This window comes from Aquila chrysaetos, chromosome 5, assembly GCF_900496995.4.
Source record: "Aquila chrysaetos chrysaetos chromosome 5, bAquChr1.4, whole genome shotgun sequence".
Classification (NCBI taxonomy): domain Eukaryota; kingdom Metazoa; phylum Chordata; class Aves; order Accipitriformes; family Accipitridae; genus Aquila; species Aquila chrysaetos.
In genome coordinates, this window is record NC_044008.1 from 50,691,111 (window position 1) to 50,706,155 (window position 15,045).

The following is a 15,045-nucleotide window of genomic DNA, read 5'->3' on the forward strand; positions in this document are numbered from 1 at the left end:
TGCAAATATGCAAAAAAAATGACACTCATGTCAGCGTCTGACACTCATGTCAGACTCAGAGTCTTAAAAATTAGTGTGGACTGGCTGTAGAATAAACAAAACAGCACACATTCTTATTATAAACTTATTATGCAAGATGAGTCCAGGTAATATGTAAAACCAAATAAAAAGTTGAAGTTTTTTTCTGGATATGCATTAGCCATTACAAATCTAACCCAAATTTTAAGGCAGTAACGGTCGTGAGCAGTCAGGCTAGGACACCCGCTAGCCAGGGCTAGCTTTGCAGGAGCGGTCAAAAGTCAGACCCCTTACAGTGTCAGAACATTAGTAATTTTAAAATAAAAAGGCCTTGACCTTTTTTCAAAAAAATATTCACTCTGCTGAAAAGCCACCTTATCACTTCTGAAGTCAAACAAGAAACCTTAGAAAAATAAAATCTTACCTGTATGATGCTAATGATCACATTTCTCATGTTTCTAACATTTAGCTTTTTGTGCCTTGGAAGTTAATACAACAGGAAAGGATTTAATAATAATTTTTTTCCCTGTGACATACTCTGTCCTGCTGGTATTTCTTGATCGAAAGACTGCAAGTAAATCTGGCTTTGCCTTATGAAATTAAGGTCTACTAGACATAAAAATCCAATTAGTGCTACAAAAATTAAGGCATAACATTTCCTCAGTCTCATTTACACCAATATAGACTTTTTTTTTTCTTTCTGTCAAGGGTGAAGGACACAGCTGAATGACGGGATTTTTTCCATCTCATTTATATATTGACTGTAATAAGGCCAGACAGGTAGGCCTATACAAGTGCTGATTCTGTCAGCAGCCAAAGTTGCCAGGACTGTGAATATTGTCACTTATAGATTGATAAATGGACTACATGGACTAATCGTATTTCAGCATTTCTGGACAGATGGCAAATCTTACAGCCATATGGTGATTATTTCCACTGCGCTGAAAGTATATTAACACTTAACAAAATGTTTAAAGCGATGAGATGATCTAAAATAATTTTTCCATGAACTGGGATAAAAACGATGGGCTCGGATGGGCCAGCACGCTGGGGCTGGGCTCTCTCCCAGGATTCCCATTTGGTGCAGGCTCGAGGGCCTGCGGGTATCGCACAGTTATTGATAAAACCGGCTGTGTAGTGGGTCCTCAGCTGGAGTACAGCACTGTTGTGGTAGCCAGGGGATAACATGCCTTGTGTTAGCTATTCTACGTTGCCCTTATTTAGTTGCCACTATTTGCTGCTTGATATGCCGGCTACCCTATGAGTTGGCAGCACTGATAGAATCATGGAATGGGTTGGGTTGGAAAGGGCTTTAAAGATCACCTAGTTCCAACCCCCCTGCCACGGGCAGGGACACCTTCCACTAGACCACGTTGCTCAAAGCCCCATCCAACCTGGCCTTGAATGCTTCCAGGGATGGGGCATCCACAACCTCTCTGGGCAACCTGTTCCAGTGCCTCACCACCCCCACAGTGAAGAGCTGCTTCCTTACATCTAATCTAAATCTACACTCTTTCAGTTTAAAGCCATTACCCCTCGTCCTATCACTGCCTGCCCTTGTAAAAAGTCCCTCTCTGGCTTTCCTGCAGGCCCCCTTTAGGTACTGGAAGGCTGCTATAAGGTCTCCCCGGAGCCTTCTCTTCTCCAGGCTGAACAGCCTCAACTCTCTCAGCCTGTCTTCATAGCAGAGGTGCTCCAGCCCTCTGATTATCTTCGTGGCCCTCCTCTGGACTCGCTCCAACAGGTCCATGTCCTTCTTATGTTGGGGGCCCCAGAGCTGAACGCAGTACTCCAGGTGGGGTCTCACAAGAACGGAGTAGAGGGGGAGAATCACCTCCCTCGACCTGCTGGTTATGCTTTTTTTTGATGCAGCCCAGGATACGGTTGGCTTTCTGGGCTGCAAGCACACATTGCTGGGTCATGTTGACCTTTCTTGTCAACCAACACCCCCAAGTCCCTCTCTGCAGGGCTGCTTTCAATCCACTCATCGCCCAGCCTGTATTCGTGCTTGGGATTGCCCTGACCCGTGTGCAGGACCTTGCACTTGGCCTTGTTGAACTTCATGAGGTTCGCACAGGCCCACCTCTCCAGCCTGTCAAGGTCCCTCTGGATGGCATCCCTTCCCTCCAGCGTGTCGACCGCACCACACAGCTTGGTGTTGTCGGCAAACTTGCTGAGGGTGCACTCAATCCTGCTGTCCCTGCTGCCAACAAAGATGTTAAACAGCACTGGTCCCTATACCAACCCCTGAGGAACACCACTCGTCACTGGTCTCTACATACATACACTTTCTTTTTCTGGTATTTTTTTCTAAATCCTTCTCTGCTCTCTGGTTGCAAACACACTGAAGTTATTGTCCTATTTTTAAAGGTAGCCACATACCCAGACCTGGCCCATGCAAATACAGTGGAGGACTGCCCAAACTATGGACAGTAGGGTCTGGAGTAGGACTATACATACACTATATGCATTTAGCTGTCCCTATGTCTGCTCTTGAAAGAGGAATCAACTGAGAGAGGACAGAACTATGCTCCAGCAATCCTGTGAAACAAAACAAACTGGCTGGATGGTGATCAGAGGCTCATCCTGCTCACTGCCGACTGGATAAGTTCTGCAGTGCTACTTCAGCACAAAGCTGGTAGCTCATTGTATTTACCAAACGCAAACAAAGCACTTGATGGATAATATGTCAGGCTGATACACATCCCAGATGACACAACCTGCTTATGGCTGCGTCCTTTACTAATACTTTTGCTGTGGGCTTCGAACCTTTTATGAAATTTATGCAGCAGTGAATTCACCCTTCAAAACAATGGAAGAGCATATGCAGGTGACCTGATCCTCTTCTGCTCTAAGTTACCGCTTATTTATACCAAACAAATGTGAGCAAAATCAGCTTGTACGTTCTATCAGTTTTTTATGCTAGAATAACTTCTATTACACAGTTTAAATGATTTTTTTGATTCATTTTCAGAACAAAATTCTCAAGATTTATTTGTTTTAAAATAGGATTAAAAATCATGCCTTGTATTCCGCAGTAATTTGTTTTGAGTGCACTCTCATTGTAGCAGATTCTTTGCTAGTGGAAGCAGACACCTCCCTTCCTGGGGCAGAAAAAAGTTTGTGCACAGTTTCCCCTATTTGCCATAAGTAAATTATAGCAAGTCCAGAGCTAGAAACTGCACTCTTCCTAGTCCCTGTGATCTAAAATTAGTGCCTGGTGTTAGTATGCAGAATGGATCAAGTACTCAGCCACTGAGGATAAGGTGCCAACTGGTGAGAAATTCTTACTATGCTTTTTGCACATTCACACTTTAGCACCCTAAGAATTAAATCAATTTGACTTGTAAGGCCTCTATTACAGATCTATCTAAACACAGTTTTCTTTTAGGAAGCTTCACTACCCCTGAAAGGCAGCAAAAGAGCATTTCAGTTGCCCATGTCTCCCCAGATAACCCAGACTAGCCCCGTGTTTTTCCATGTGCCTCCCCAGCCAACGCTTTGACCCAGGCTGGGAGCTGCTGCCGCCCCGGGCACCGGCCAGGCTCCCCTCCCCGCAGGGAGCCGCAGCAGCTCCAACGACACCACAAGGGAAGGAGGAGTGCCAAAAGGAGACAGAAAAAGAAAAGAAAGGGAGGAAAAGTAACATAGATCCAAGGTGCAAGGTTTGGAGCACCCTGTTTAACTCATGGAAATCAGCTGTTCTTTTAAGGAATAACAGGCAGCACGGAACCATCCCAAATCGTTCCCAGCGGTCGTGTGTCTATTTTCTCTTCTGGCCAATAATTCAGAGGTCATCCTGTAAAGCAGTTGACAAGCATAAGCTCTTTCCAGTACAACCTCATGTCACTCATGCTAATTTAACAGTTATTGGAAAGTGTGTTGCAAATCAATACAATGTTACTTTGATATTTCACAGGAGAAGCCTCACAGAGTTGCACAATATTGCTCTACCTCCTAAGGACAAGGATGCCAATTCATAAGGCAGGGAGGAAAGACCAAGCAGGGAATGCAAAGTGGATTAGATATTTTGATTCTGTTCCAAACTCTACGCTTAAAATATAAAGACTTTGGCAACTTCTCCCCCATAGAATTTGAAATGCTAATTTCTAACTCAATGGAGAAAAGTTCTTGCAAAGACCTGAACAATACGTATGCAGGATTACTGCTCCAAGACTGAAAAATTCACAACAGGCCCTCCCTGTAGAGGGAAAAGCAGGTAACCACAACCACAGGCGAGCTGTTTACCCTAGGCTTCACAAGGAGCTCGGTCCAGCTGAAGAAGGAAGCCCTCCCTACAGCGCTCTGCAAAACCACAGGCTTTGCAGAGAATTCTGGGGAGGCAAAGCAGGGAGAGAGAGAGATTACTGGGAGCATCAGGCTGCATACGACTAAGTCCTTGAAAGCTGATGCATCTTCCATAATATGCAATTTTGAAGGTCTCAAAAAACAGATGCTCAGAACTTTCTGTCCAGGGAACGTCTTTGAGGATCACACAGAAACTTTAAAGACATTATTTGTCCTTCAGATCTCTCAAAAGATATAGTGGAATTTCACATTATGCACAAACACCCATTCCCCTGCTCCAAAGCACAGAGGAAGGTGGAAGAGGCACAGAGGGGAAAGGAAACTTCCCCAAGGAAGCATGGACTCATGCACACTTCTGGATCTGCCTGGGAGGTGGTGAGCAGCCTCCCCCAAATACCTCCCAAACCAACAGCTCCCTTTCTGGAACATGGGATCCGACCCTGGCTCCGCAGCTATTGTGTTTCATTGTAACTGAGATTAGAGACTCAAGCTTTTAATTGAATTTCATTGAATTTGGGTGGGCGTAGAGAAGTGCCAAATCCCTGTTCTCAGTCAAGCCAGTTTCCGTTCCTCTTGAAAAGGACCATAAACCAAATTAGACTCCTTTTTACGTATTAGCATTTTTAGAAGATACCTTAAATACAAGTTTATAAAGACCACCTCTATAAACAACAGGCAACAGAAAATTAGCTATCTCCTGTAACGGACTAAGTGACAAACAGCTGTCAAACACAAAATAAAATAATCATGAAAAGAGAGATATCTCATTCACCTGTGTGCTATAATGTGTTAGGCAACTAGATCTCCTTTATTGTTTCATGGAAGAAAAAAATTCTACCTATCCCAGCTGGAGGAGAGGGGATTATTATGGCAATCATTGGATTATACATGCACATAAATAGAGTCCAAAGACGCTTTTATGTCCTCCTTGTATACTCAAGGGCAACGGTTGTGCCCTTGGGTGTATGTCATGCCCGTGAGCACCTCGGGGCTGCCCTGTCTGGGCAGAAACCTCCTGGCAGGTCAGGGAAGAGTATTTCGGCTTTGGGGCTACCAGGGGTTTGGACTACGTGAAGGTGTAAGAGGTGGGGGCTCTACCTGGTGGGCCCGTACATAGGTACATCCTGGTTAGAGATGGGGCCATGTCAAGGCAGAGACAGGGGGACAACTACGCTGTTGCCATCTTTGCACCGGCGTCTGAGCTACCTACCAGAAGAGAGCTCCTGCCTTGTCTTTAGACATCACCATCTCTGAAATAAACAATAATAAAAGTGTCAGACTCTCCCCACGTTTCCCACGCATCCTCCAAGCAGCCCGAAGCCCCAGTACAGCCCTGAGTGCTGGTTGGGGACATTTTGCACGTCTCATCTCAGAGAATTTCTCCAGTTTTTTTCAAAGCTCTCATTGACAATTTTCAGTCTCACAAAAAAGATCACATGTTCCCACTTAAACAACTGCAGGGAGACATTTTAGATGTGTGCAACAGATTTATAGCGGGAAGCCGGAATACAAAAGCTTGATAAAACTAGGGAATGAAACAAAGGTAACAACAAAGTGTTGCTGTTACAGATTACAGAGCAACTCACCAAAAGCAAAGAACTTGAGTCAGTCACTGCAACGCAATTAATATGAAGGAGAGACAGTGTGCATCTTGAAGGAAAAGCCTGCTGAATACTCCCAGCTCTGGCTACACTACCTGTCCTTCTTCCGGGGATGAAACAGTAAATAATGAATACTGAAAATAAGATGCTTACACCTCCACATAATAAAATTAACATTTCCCTTCAGAGCTGTGCAAGATTTAATTTTCCCCCCCCCCCGCAAAAAATACAGTGTACCATATCTGAGGAGAATCTACTGCAAAGTGTTAAGCAGAGGCAAACAACAAGTATTTATACAGTAAGTACTCATACACACCATTTCACAGTCCACAAGGAAGGATCCTCAGTACAACTAGAAGCAGCTCTAGGAAAAAATATTGTACAAGCTGGCTACATATTTTTAAACATATTCCATAGAGGCCTTTGCTGTCTTGCTGCATTGATGTACTAAACCTCACCTGATAAGAATGCAGTTGCAGGACTTCTATTACTGTAATGCAAATGCTAACAGGGAACAACACCTAGCAGCTCCAGAGGGCTCTCTGAGGCCCCTTGATGCGTAGGCAGAAAAGTGCAACTTCTACAGAAAATTTCTTTTTGAATTGCAGCAGGGTTTGCATTTCTAAATCCTGTAGGCTGCAGTGAAACTTCCAGACAGAAAGAAAACACGTTGTCACTTCAGAAATTCTTACAATCTTGCATTTTGATAAGCCACGTCAAATAAATAAAATCAGACTAGTGTGTGGGGGAGGCAGGAAAGGAGGATGCGTTGCCACTGAAGTGAACAAGCTTTGCACAGTAACCAGCAGTCACTTCTGCTCACACCTCCATTGCCAGGCCCTCTTTCCCCTGTGTCAAATCTGCTCACTCTTATCCATGATAAAGCCACAGTTGTTGTGCAGCTAAAGCTCCCAGTTTTGCCAGCCTTCAACATGAAGCCCACAAATCCTGAAACACCTACACAGCAGAGCCTCCTGCTCCCCTATGAGTCATTAAGCAGGCTGTCCCGCTTGGTGATGTCATCCAGCAATATCCTTTTTTTTTTTTTTTAAAAAAACAAATCCTAAAATGCCTTGAGCATCAATTATTTAAAATATTATCTTCATTTTAATCCTGACCCCAGTGGCAAAATTACCATTACAAAGCATTTCCAAGTGATGCAAGAGGGTCCAATAGCCTCTAATAGTAGATGCGTCAATGAGGAGTAAGCAGCCAGCTACTCATGTCACACATGAGCTAAGCACAGAACATCCAAGCCAGCAGCAGCGGGCAGATTTCTCTTACAAACAGGCAGAGAGCAGCTAGGATGTGTCATCAAAAATACAATCAAAGATCAACTGCATCATCCAGTCTCATCTTGTACATTTTGCATGAGTATGTATTACACAACCCCTACTCACACCATCTCTAACCTGTGCTGGATGATGTGTGGCTATGGCACAGCAGTAACCTTCCCTGATACTAATGGTCTATTCCCTACCTAATTGCTCTTGCCAATAAAAGTGCTTCTTTAATGCACAAGCTTAAATGCTTTCTGTCTTCGTTTGAAGGCAGTGCCCTTGTCACATTCTCAGATTTAATAACAGGATTTTCAGCTATTTACAGTTTATAGCTTAATTATCAGAGAAACACAGTTGAAATATGTTCCCCTAAGCACATTTACACCCTAAAGAGCCACAACCAAAACACAGTATAAACAAGTCACATGCTGTATTTGCAGTGCACAAAGTGCACAGACATGATGGGCAGCATTCAAGGTGAAAGCAGGCAGAGATTTGACCGTGTAGCAGCCTTCAAGACTGAGGACCTTCCCACTCTGCACATGCCCTATCACAAAGTCAACAGGAAAACCAACAGCTGATTCAAAATGCTTACCCGTCCTTGAATATATGTTCATGGGTGAGGCTATTTATTGTAGGCACTGGATTAATAGAGCCAAATGAATACACAGCACTGCAGAAAATCTAGATGCAAAACCAGGCTGATGCCCTTGCTCTTGAGTTCTCAGCAAACTCAATGCTCCTCTCTGCCTGTTTCAGTCATGCTGGGAATATCCTTGAACAGTTTAAGACACTTTGTCAGATCTTGAACCAGTTAAAACTACTGTCAGTTTAAAGGAACTGAACATCAAATAATTCATTTTAACATTTCAAATGATGCCTTTGTTATCAGGAGACCTACTCACCATCCTCTTTTCAAAAAGGAAGAAGGGCTTGAGGGACGTCCCAACTTTGTGGAGGATATTTTATTTATAAGTTTTTTCTCAAGTGATAGTCAAATTAACAGTGGTAATTAATTAGGTTAGTAGCTGAGAGCAACTAGACTATGATCACTCTCTTAGCATTAAGTTTCCTTTCTGTTCACTCTTTCTACAGCATTGTCTACGTGAGCAAATTTTGGTGAAATTTGCACCAGGGCACTCAAACTAGTTGTGGTATTGGCAGATTTTTCCTATTGTAATTTGCTGAATTTATCTCTAGCAGACCCTCCGATTGTTTTCATAACCCACTGTGTCTTTCATGCCAATCACTCATTTCTTTCTGCTACTCTTTTATTAGCTTGTTTTGTAATTTCTCCCAGTCCCAGGTTTTCCTTGGAGCTTATTCACACAGGATATTTTTGCCCAAATTCAGTTACGTGCATCTATCTGCACTGTTATGATCTCCTCGCATAATTGGGTGAGAGGCAACAAGGTCTCTCACCTGATGACAGACTTGGATGAAACACTCCAACATTACAGGTTTGTTCACTCACTTGAATGCAACCACACCAAAATCCTAAGCATACACAAATCCTTACAACGATCTAGCTATTTGCTTTTTTTTTTTTTTTCCTTCCTCCCACCCCACCAAGCTCCCTGCCTCTCTAACCTTACTTAAATTGTGTTAAATATAAGAAAGGAATTACATATAACAAGTTTTATACATACTGTTGAGGTCAACAGAGTTTTCCCATCCATTTCAGTGAACCCAACATACTACTCCAGAACTCAAAGTTCTCTGGACCTGACTTTTCCACTGGGTTTTGTACAGACACCTGTATCTATCTGTACACAGAGATACCGAATTCTCCAAATCAGAACAGCAGCCGTTTATATCCACTCTGCAAAATGGGAATACCTACATAAGGAACCAAGGCTGTGAAGAATCAAGCATCCCCAGCCAGCTGCTTCAAAAAATCATGAGATTAACAGCCTCAGCATCTATCAAATCTCAGTCCCTTTCTTTGAACACCAACACCAACACCAGTTGGATGATGCCTGATATACTCTGCCCCCCGCCAAGCTGTGCTAGGAACTGAACTGAAGCTGCTAACCTTAAAACCTCAAGAAAGAGTCCCTGAGCTCACAGTACCAACTCAGCTGCGTTTGGGCTTACATTCATCCCAGCCCTGCTTTGAGGGGCAGCGGCTTTGCAGCGAAAGCCGGGTGCTATTATCTGCTCACCACTCCTGGCGTCCCAGGATGTCCCCTTCCCTCATGGACAGATGGCTCGGCCAAACTTTGGAGGGAGCCGGCGCGAGACTCCCATGGATTTCAGCAGGAGCTGGACGACAGCCAAGGTGAATTTCGTCCTCAACACGCAATTCCCCGCTACAGAGCTTCTTAGGCAAAGCTTATCACCATGGTATCTAAAGTACTGCTGGTACTGGGAAAGGCCAGCTTGAACACCATCCAAAATTAATGTCTTCCTATAACACTAGCTTCATCACATCATCAGCTTTCTTCACCTTCTTCTTTCCTCGTGCTCCCATTTGTTTGCCTTCTACTCCCCAAATAAAGCCATATGTTGGCCGATGGATGTTACTATTGCTAACAGCAGAAGGCAAGAGTGCAAGACAGACATTCCTGATTCTCTTAAATGTCACTGCATAATAAAAACATTACGTATGACTGCTCTTAGAAATATAGGCCCTCAACTGCACCTTTTCGTGAAAATATTACAGGAGGGGCAGAGTTTTGTTCATGAGTCCAGTCTCCTTAAGATGATGTTACTTCATTGCTTGATCCAGGCTTGAAAACTCACCTTTTCCCACCTTCCTGGAGGAAGGCGTGGGCCCAGAGCCCACCTGGGGGAGGTATGGATGGATCCCAGCCAGACGGGACTAATATACCACATTAGCCCCTGTGGAAGCAGCACAGAGAAGCCACCTCATATCAGCCAAAAGAAGTGTGTGCTATGAGCTAGTTCATCATTAACCTGTATAGCACACACTTCTACATTGTTGTACAGCTTTCTGCAATAATTTCTAACACTCAGAGGCCTGATTTGCATTTTGATATGATTTATAAAACAGATTTTAAATTCAATTTTATTGCTAGAGGGTATTTAAATTAGTTGAGTTTTAATCCAACAGATAATATAAATAACAGCTTCAGCAGCAGTGAAGTGATTTACAGGTCTAATCCAAACTGGATACTTGTCACATGCCTCATAACAAGAAATATTTTGTAACAGAGATAAGGCAATACTAAAGAAATGAAAATAGTAAAAGAATTTAAGCACAGATGAAGCAGCTATCCAATACCTCCTTAAATCATCCAATAACTTAACCTGAAGCTTCTTTATAACTGGAAAGTTAGCTTAGACTGCTTAAATTGAGGTCAAATTGAATCAGACCACAGCTATTAGATGAGCAGGTACAGCTCACTAAAATCAGAGCCACATACAAGCGAGCCACTTTCTTGGTTGTGCTAGCCCTTGGCTTGCAACACCAAGAGACAAATCAGGTGGTATTTTCAGACTTCTACAGCTGGAAATGTGTTACATTGTGGTTTTCAAATAGCTAAAGTTCAAGCTCTGAGACTATTGAGATAACAACAGTTATCAGATATGCTGGGTGGACGAAAGTGGTGATTTAGGAAAAGATTTGTTCCCTTTAAAGTAAACATTTGTCCAGCAAGATCCTTAACAGCGCGTTGACCCAAAGACAACGGTTTTCAGCCAGCAGGAACCTTCACATTGACTTTAACGGGCACTGAAGCAGATTTTTTTTTTTGCTTGGACACTTTTTTTTTTTACGGCATTGTTTTCACATCCCTTGAATTACAGGCATTAATTTTTATTAAACATGTAAGCTACTTTTGTAAAACTTGACACTACCTTGCTGCCTAGTAAGCTGAACTAAAACAACAGTTTAAATAGCTCAGCTCACAGCTAATAAGCAATTTAAATAGCTTTGCTGAGCTCAAGTAGCTATATCAGGTTTCATAGCACCATCAGTCACTGCCAAATCCATAGGCGGCATTTAAATCAATCATTAGCAATGGTCACCCCCAGGAAAAAAAAAAAAAAAAAAAAGGAAAAAAATATTTTAAGACCTAAGCATCAAGTTATTGTCACAATTTCTGTGAGAAAGTGCCCCATACGTGACACAAAAACGTGCCCAGGAAGCAAATCCCACTGGAAGGCCTGGGACAAAATATATTATTTCAAGGAAGAAAGACTGAGCTCTGTACTCTGACCACAACATGCTTCACAAAGACAGATGAGTATAGAGGTGCCCATTTCACAGAAGGAAAAGCTGGAGCATGCAGAAGTGAAGGATTTGCCAGCAGAGATGGAACAGGGAGGAACCCGGGGGCGTTGCTCCTGTGTCACACGTGCTAAGCCACAGCTGCAACAACATTGTCACAAACATACTTCCAAGTTCTCTGTCAGAAAGGTGAATGGGAAGCGAGACACTGGCAAAACGTATATCCAAAAAACCTTGTCTGCACTCTGTACAGAGTGTACGAGTGTGTACAACCCACGCCGAAACCCTGGGAATGAATGATGCTGGGAGTTTGATCTCACGTGCACTGGCGTAAGACTGAAATAACTTAACTTGAAGTGAAACACATTAAATCAGGATATTGAATGAGACTGGTGAACGTGCCTCATACCCGTACAAGTCTGCATGACCCAACACAGCATACGTAGCAGCACAGACGCGAGCACAACCAGAGCACTCAAAAGCCTTCAAGTGCTTCACAGCTTGAACAGCTCTGGAGGCAGAGCAGGACCACATCAAGCCCAGAGCTACGACTGACTTACAGAAGGGGATGGGGGACCACTGTGACCTTTCTCTCAATTCTCTTCAAGCCACAGCTAAGCTTTTCAGCTAAACTGATCTACCAGTATGGAAACGGTTAAAAATATCACCAAAAATATTTGCCTTTAGAGAAGCCCAGGTAAAATGACAGAGGCAACTTTCCCTTGGATGGATGTTTCTGACCATCCTGGACTCAGCGGGGCAGCGCTGCTCCAGCCAGGTTTTGATGCTTCTTTCTCCAACCCCAAGGACAGTTTCTGTTTTATTTTCCAGTGGAACTTCACATAATTAAGAAGCAGACGAGCCCCTTGTAATCCCGAAGTGAAACACGGGGAGATACTTAGATCTTATTCCTCCCTCTGCCCCTGTACTTCTATTTAGTACTCCTGGGTATCAAATTCGGACACACGCGTGGCATTTTAATTCATTATTTATCCATGTTGCCTCAAATTATGTAACTTCAACAATAATAAACAAATCTATAGTGTGAGTTTGCATAGTTGGAAGCAGCATGAGGAAGCTCAGAAACTGGAGAATGATTCCTTGCCACAGGGGGCTGAGGAGAAGCAAGGAAGAGAAAAGGTGTAAGAGAACATAATAGGATAAAAATAAAGCAAATTAAATGTGTGGGTTTGGAATCCCCCAAGACATTCTGGTCGAGAGGATCTCAAACCTATATATAGTTCAAGACAAAAGCACAACGTTAACCTCTGTTTCCTGATATTTAGTTCACAAACTGCTCTAATGCCAGCATTTGGCTTTTGTCCCTTCATTAAAGTTAGAGGATAGGAAAAATGCAGGACTGATTTTTGGAAAGATCAAGATGAATTCCCCAAGAGGCCATCACATGTTATCAGAGACTTCTGGCATGTTAAAAAAAAACCACCACGGCGGGGGGGGGGGGGGGGGGCGGCGGGGGAAATATTTACACAAATTAGCGAACAACTGGCACAGTTCAGGCAAGTTTATTGTGTGCCTCCAGCAGCCGAGAGCTCTCGCTGAACCAGAGCATGGAACATCTGACAATGAACTCGCGGCTCAGACCGGCGCGCACATCCCGCCGCTTCCCGGCGAGGGACCGGACCCCCCGGCCCCGCATCAGCCTCCCCCGGGCCGCGACGCCCCCAGCTCCTCCCCGCTTATTCCAGCGGGGATTTTGCCACCGATAAGGTGCCCGGGGTGTCTTGCCTCCTCTGCGTGGCCGCTCCGCCGGTGGCTCGGGCGGGAGCCTCCCCGCCGCCGCGCCGAGCGGGCGGTAAATGATTAATTACGTTATAAAACGCCGGGTTTGGGGAGCGCTCGGAGGGCGGCCGGGCTCTCCCAGCGCAGCGCTTCGCGGCGGCCGGGCGCACCTGCGGCGGGGCCGGGGCCGGGGCGGGAGGCGGCAGGCGGCGCCCACGCGTGGGTCGGGGCGCGGGGCCGGGGCGGAGGCGGTGCCCACGCGGGGCCGGGGCGGGACGCGGCGCCCACGCGGGGGTCGGCGCCCACACGTGGCCGGGGCCCGGCGGACTCACCCCATGTCTCGGCACCTTTCGGCGGCGGCGGCACCCCCGGGCGGCTCCCCGCGCTCGGCGGCCAGCGGCGGCCGCGTCCCCACTTCGCACATGCGGCCGCCCCGGCACCGGCCCCGGCCCCGGCCCCGGCTGGCTGCGGCTGCACGGCGGCGGCGGCGAGGCGTCCTGGTCCTGCTCCTCCTCCTCCCGCCGCCTCCCTCCCCCCTTACATAACCTCCCTCCCGGGCGGCGGCGGCACCGAGCAGCCTCCCGCGGCACCCGCCGCCCTGCCAGGCGGCAGCGCGGGGGCGGCGGGGCGGGGCGGGGCGGGGCGCGCCCCCGGGGCCCCTCCGCTCCCCGCCCCGGGCCCCGGCAAGAGGCGGCGGCGAAAGTCGCCCCGCGGCCGTTTGTGCCCCGGGTGGGGAGCGAGAAGCCCCGGCGGAAGGCTTCAGCATCGCGGGGCGGGGCGGGGGGGTCGGCGAGAAAACTTCGGGTGAAGTTGTGGGGGTGCCCCCCGAGCGGCCCCGCCCGCGGCCGTGAAGCCCCGACGGCGCGGCGCGGGGGCGGGGGGCGCAGCCCAGGCCGGTGGCCCCGGACATGCTCCTCCCGAGACCGGATTCCCCGGGAGACCGGGCTGCTTCGCGACCGGCTCTCCCGGGACCGGCTGTCCCCAGCCGGGCTCGTCCCGCAGCGGGAGCGCGCCCCGCCGACAGCCCCGTCTCCGCGGCGCGGGCACGGCTGCGGTCCGAGAGCGGATCCCGGGGACGCCCTTCCGACCCCGAGGCGATGTCACCGCCGAGGGCTGTCTGGTGGAACACAAGCAGGCGACGCTCTCCCGCCGTCAAGCCCTCCCCACCTCTCTCCGCGCTTTGAACCCGTTTTCCCAGGGAAATGAAGACCGTTTGTGGGCGCCCCCCCCCCCCCCCCCCCCACATCCCAAGGAGCTTTAGACGCGCTGGGCAATTTCAGCCCCATTTGGGCAACGGAGCCTGGCAGACTCAGCCCCACAGCCCCCATCTGGGTCTCGCATCCAGCCACCACCCGCCCTGCCGCTCAACCCAGAAGTGCAAATTGCATCAGGAGGACTGACTCTCAGCGCCCCCCCCCCCCCCCCCAGTCTGTGCCAGACGTGGTCCCAAAGCTGGCATTTCCCTATAGGTTTCATGAAAATAAAGAGGGATGATTCCTTTCCATGGAAGGAAAAGTTGCACCCGTGTGGACGAGCTCTATTATGGCTGCCCAACCACGAGGGTGACACTGACCTCTGACAGGCAATCACAGGACACAAATCCATAGAAAAGCCATGGACCTGCTCGTTTGGGTATTCGTAGGACTGTGCTACACAGACACAGTTATTCTTTTGTGGGGAAAAGACGCCTAGTTCACACATAAGAGAGGATTTTAACTTCTCCCACACAAAGTTATAATTAATACCCAGCCATCAAGAGTGATTATTTTAATCTTTTTTTTAATCTCACGTTGATTTATCCTTTCTTTCAAAGAAAGTTTAGAAGTTGTGGGAAAGGCTTTATGTTAGCTTGCTTTACCTTTGTGTGTAATAACTGGAGTTGTCCCCAGTATTACCTGGGGAC

The 15,045-nt window shown here is 46.9% G+C and overlaps 1 protein-coding gene across 2 annotated transcripts in view; it reads right to left on the reverse strand.

Moving 5' to 3' along the window:
- HOMER2 (homer scaffold protein 2) overlaps window positions 1-13,722 on the reverse strand; it is a 66,479-nt gene extending 52,757 nt beyond the window's left edge. Inside the window, exon 1 of one of the 2 annotated variants that reach the window (XM_030014388.2) lies at window positions 13,475-13,722. In XM_030014388.2, the coding sequence (XP_029870248.1) occupies window positions 13,475-13,566 (92 nt within the window). In that variant the 5' untranslated portion in view covers window positions 13,567-13,722. The remainder of the gene's footprint in view (window positions 1-13,474) is intronic. The other variant, XM_030014390.1, reaches the window with a different exon arrangement.
- Between the last annotated feature and the right edge of the window lie 1,323 nt (window positions 13,723-15,045).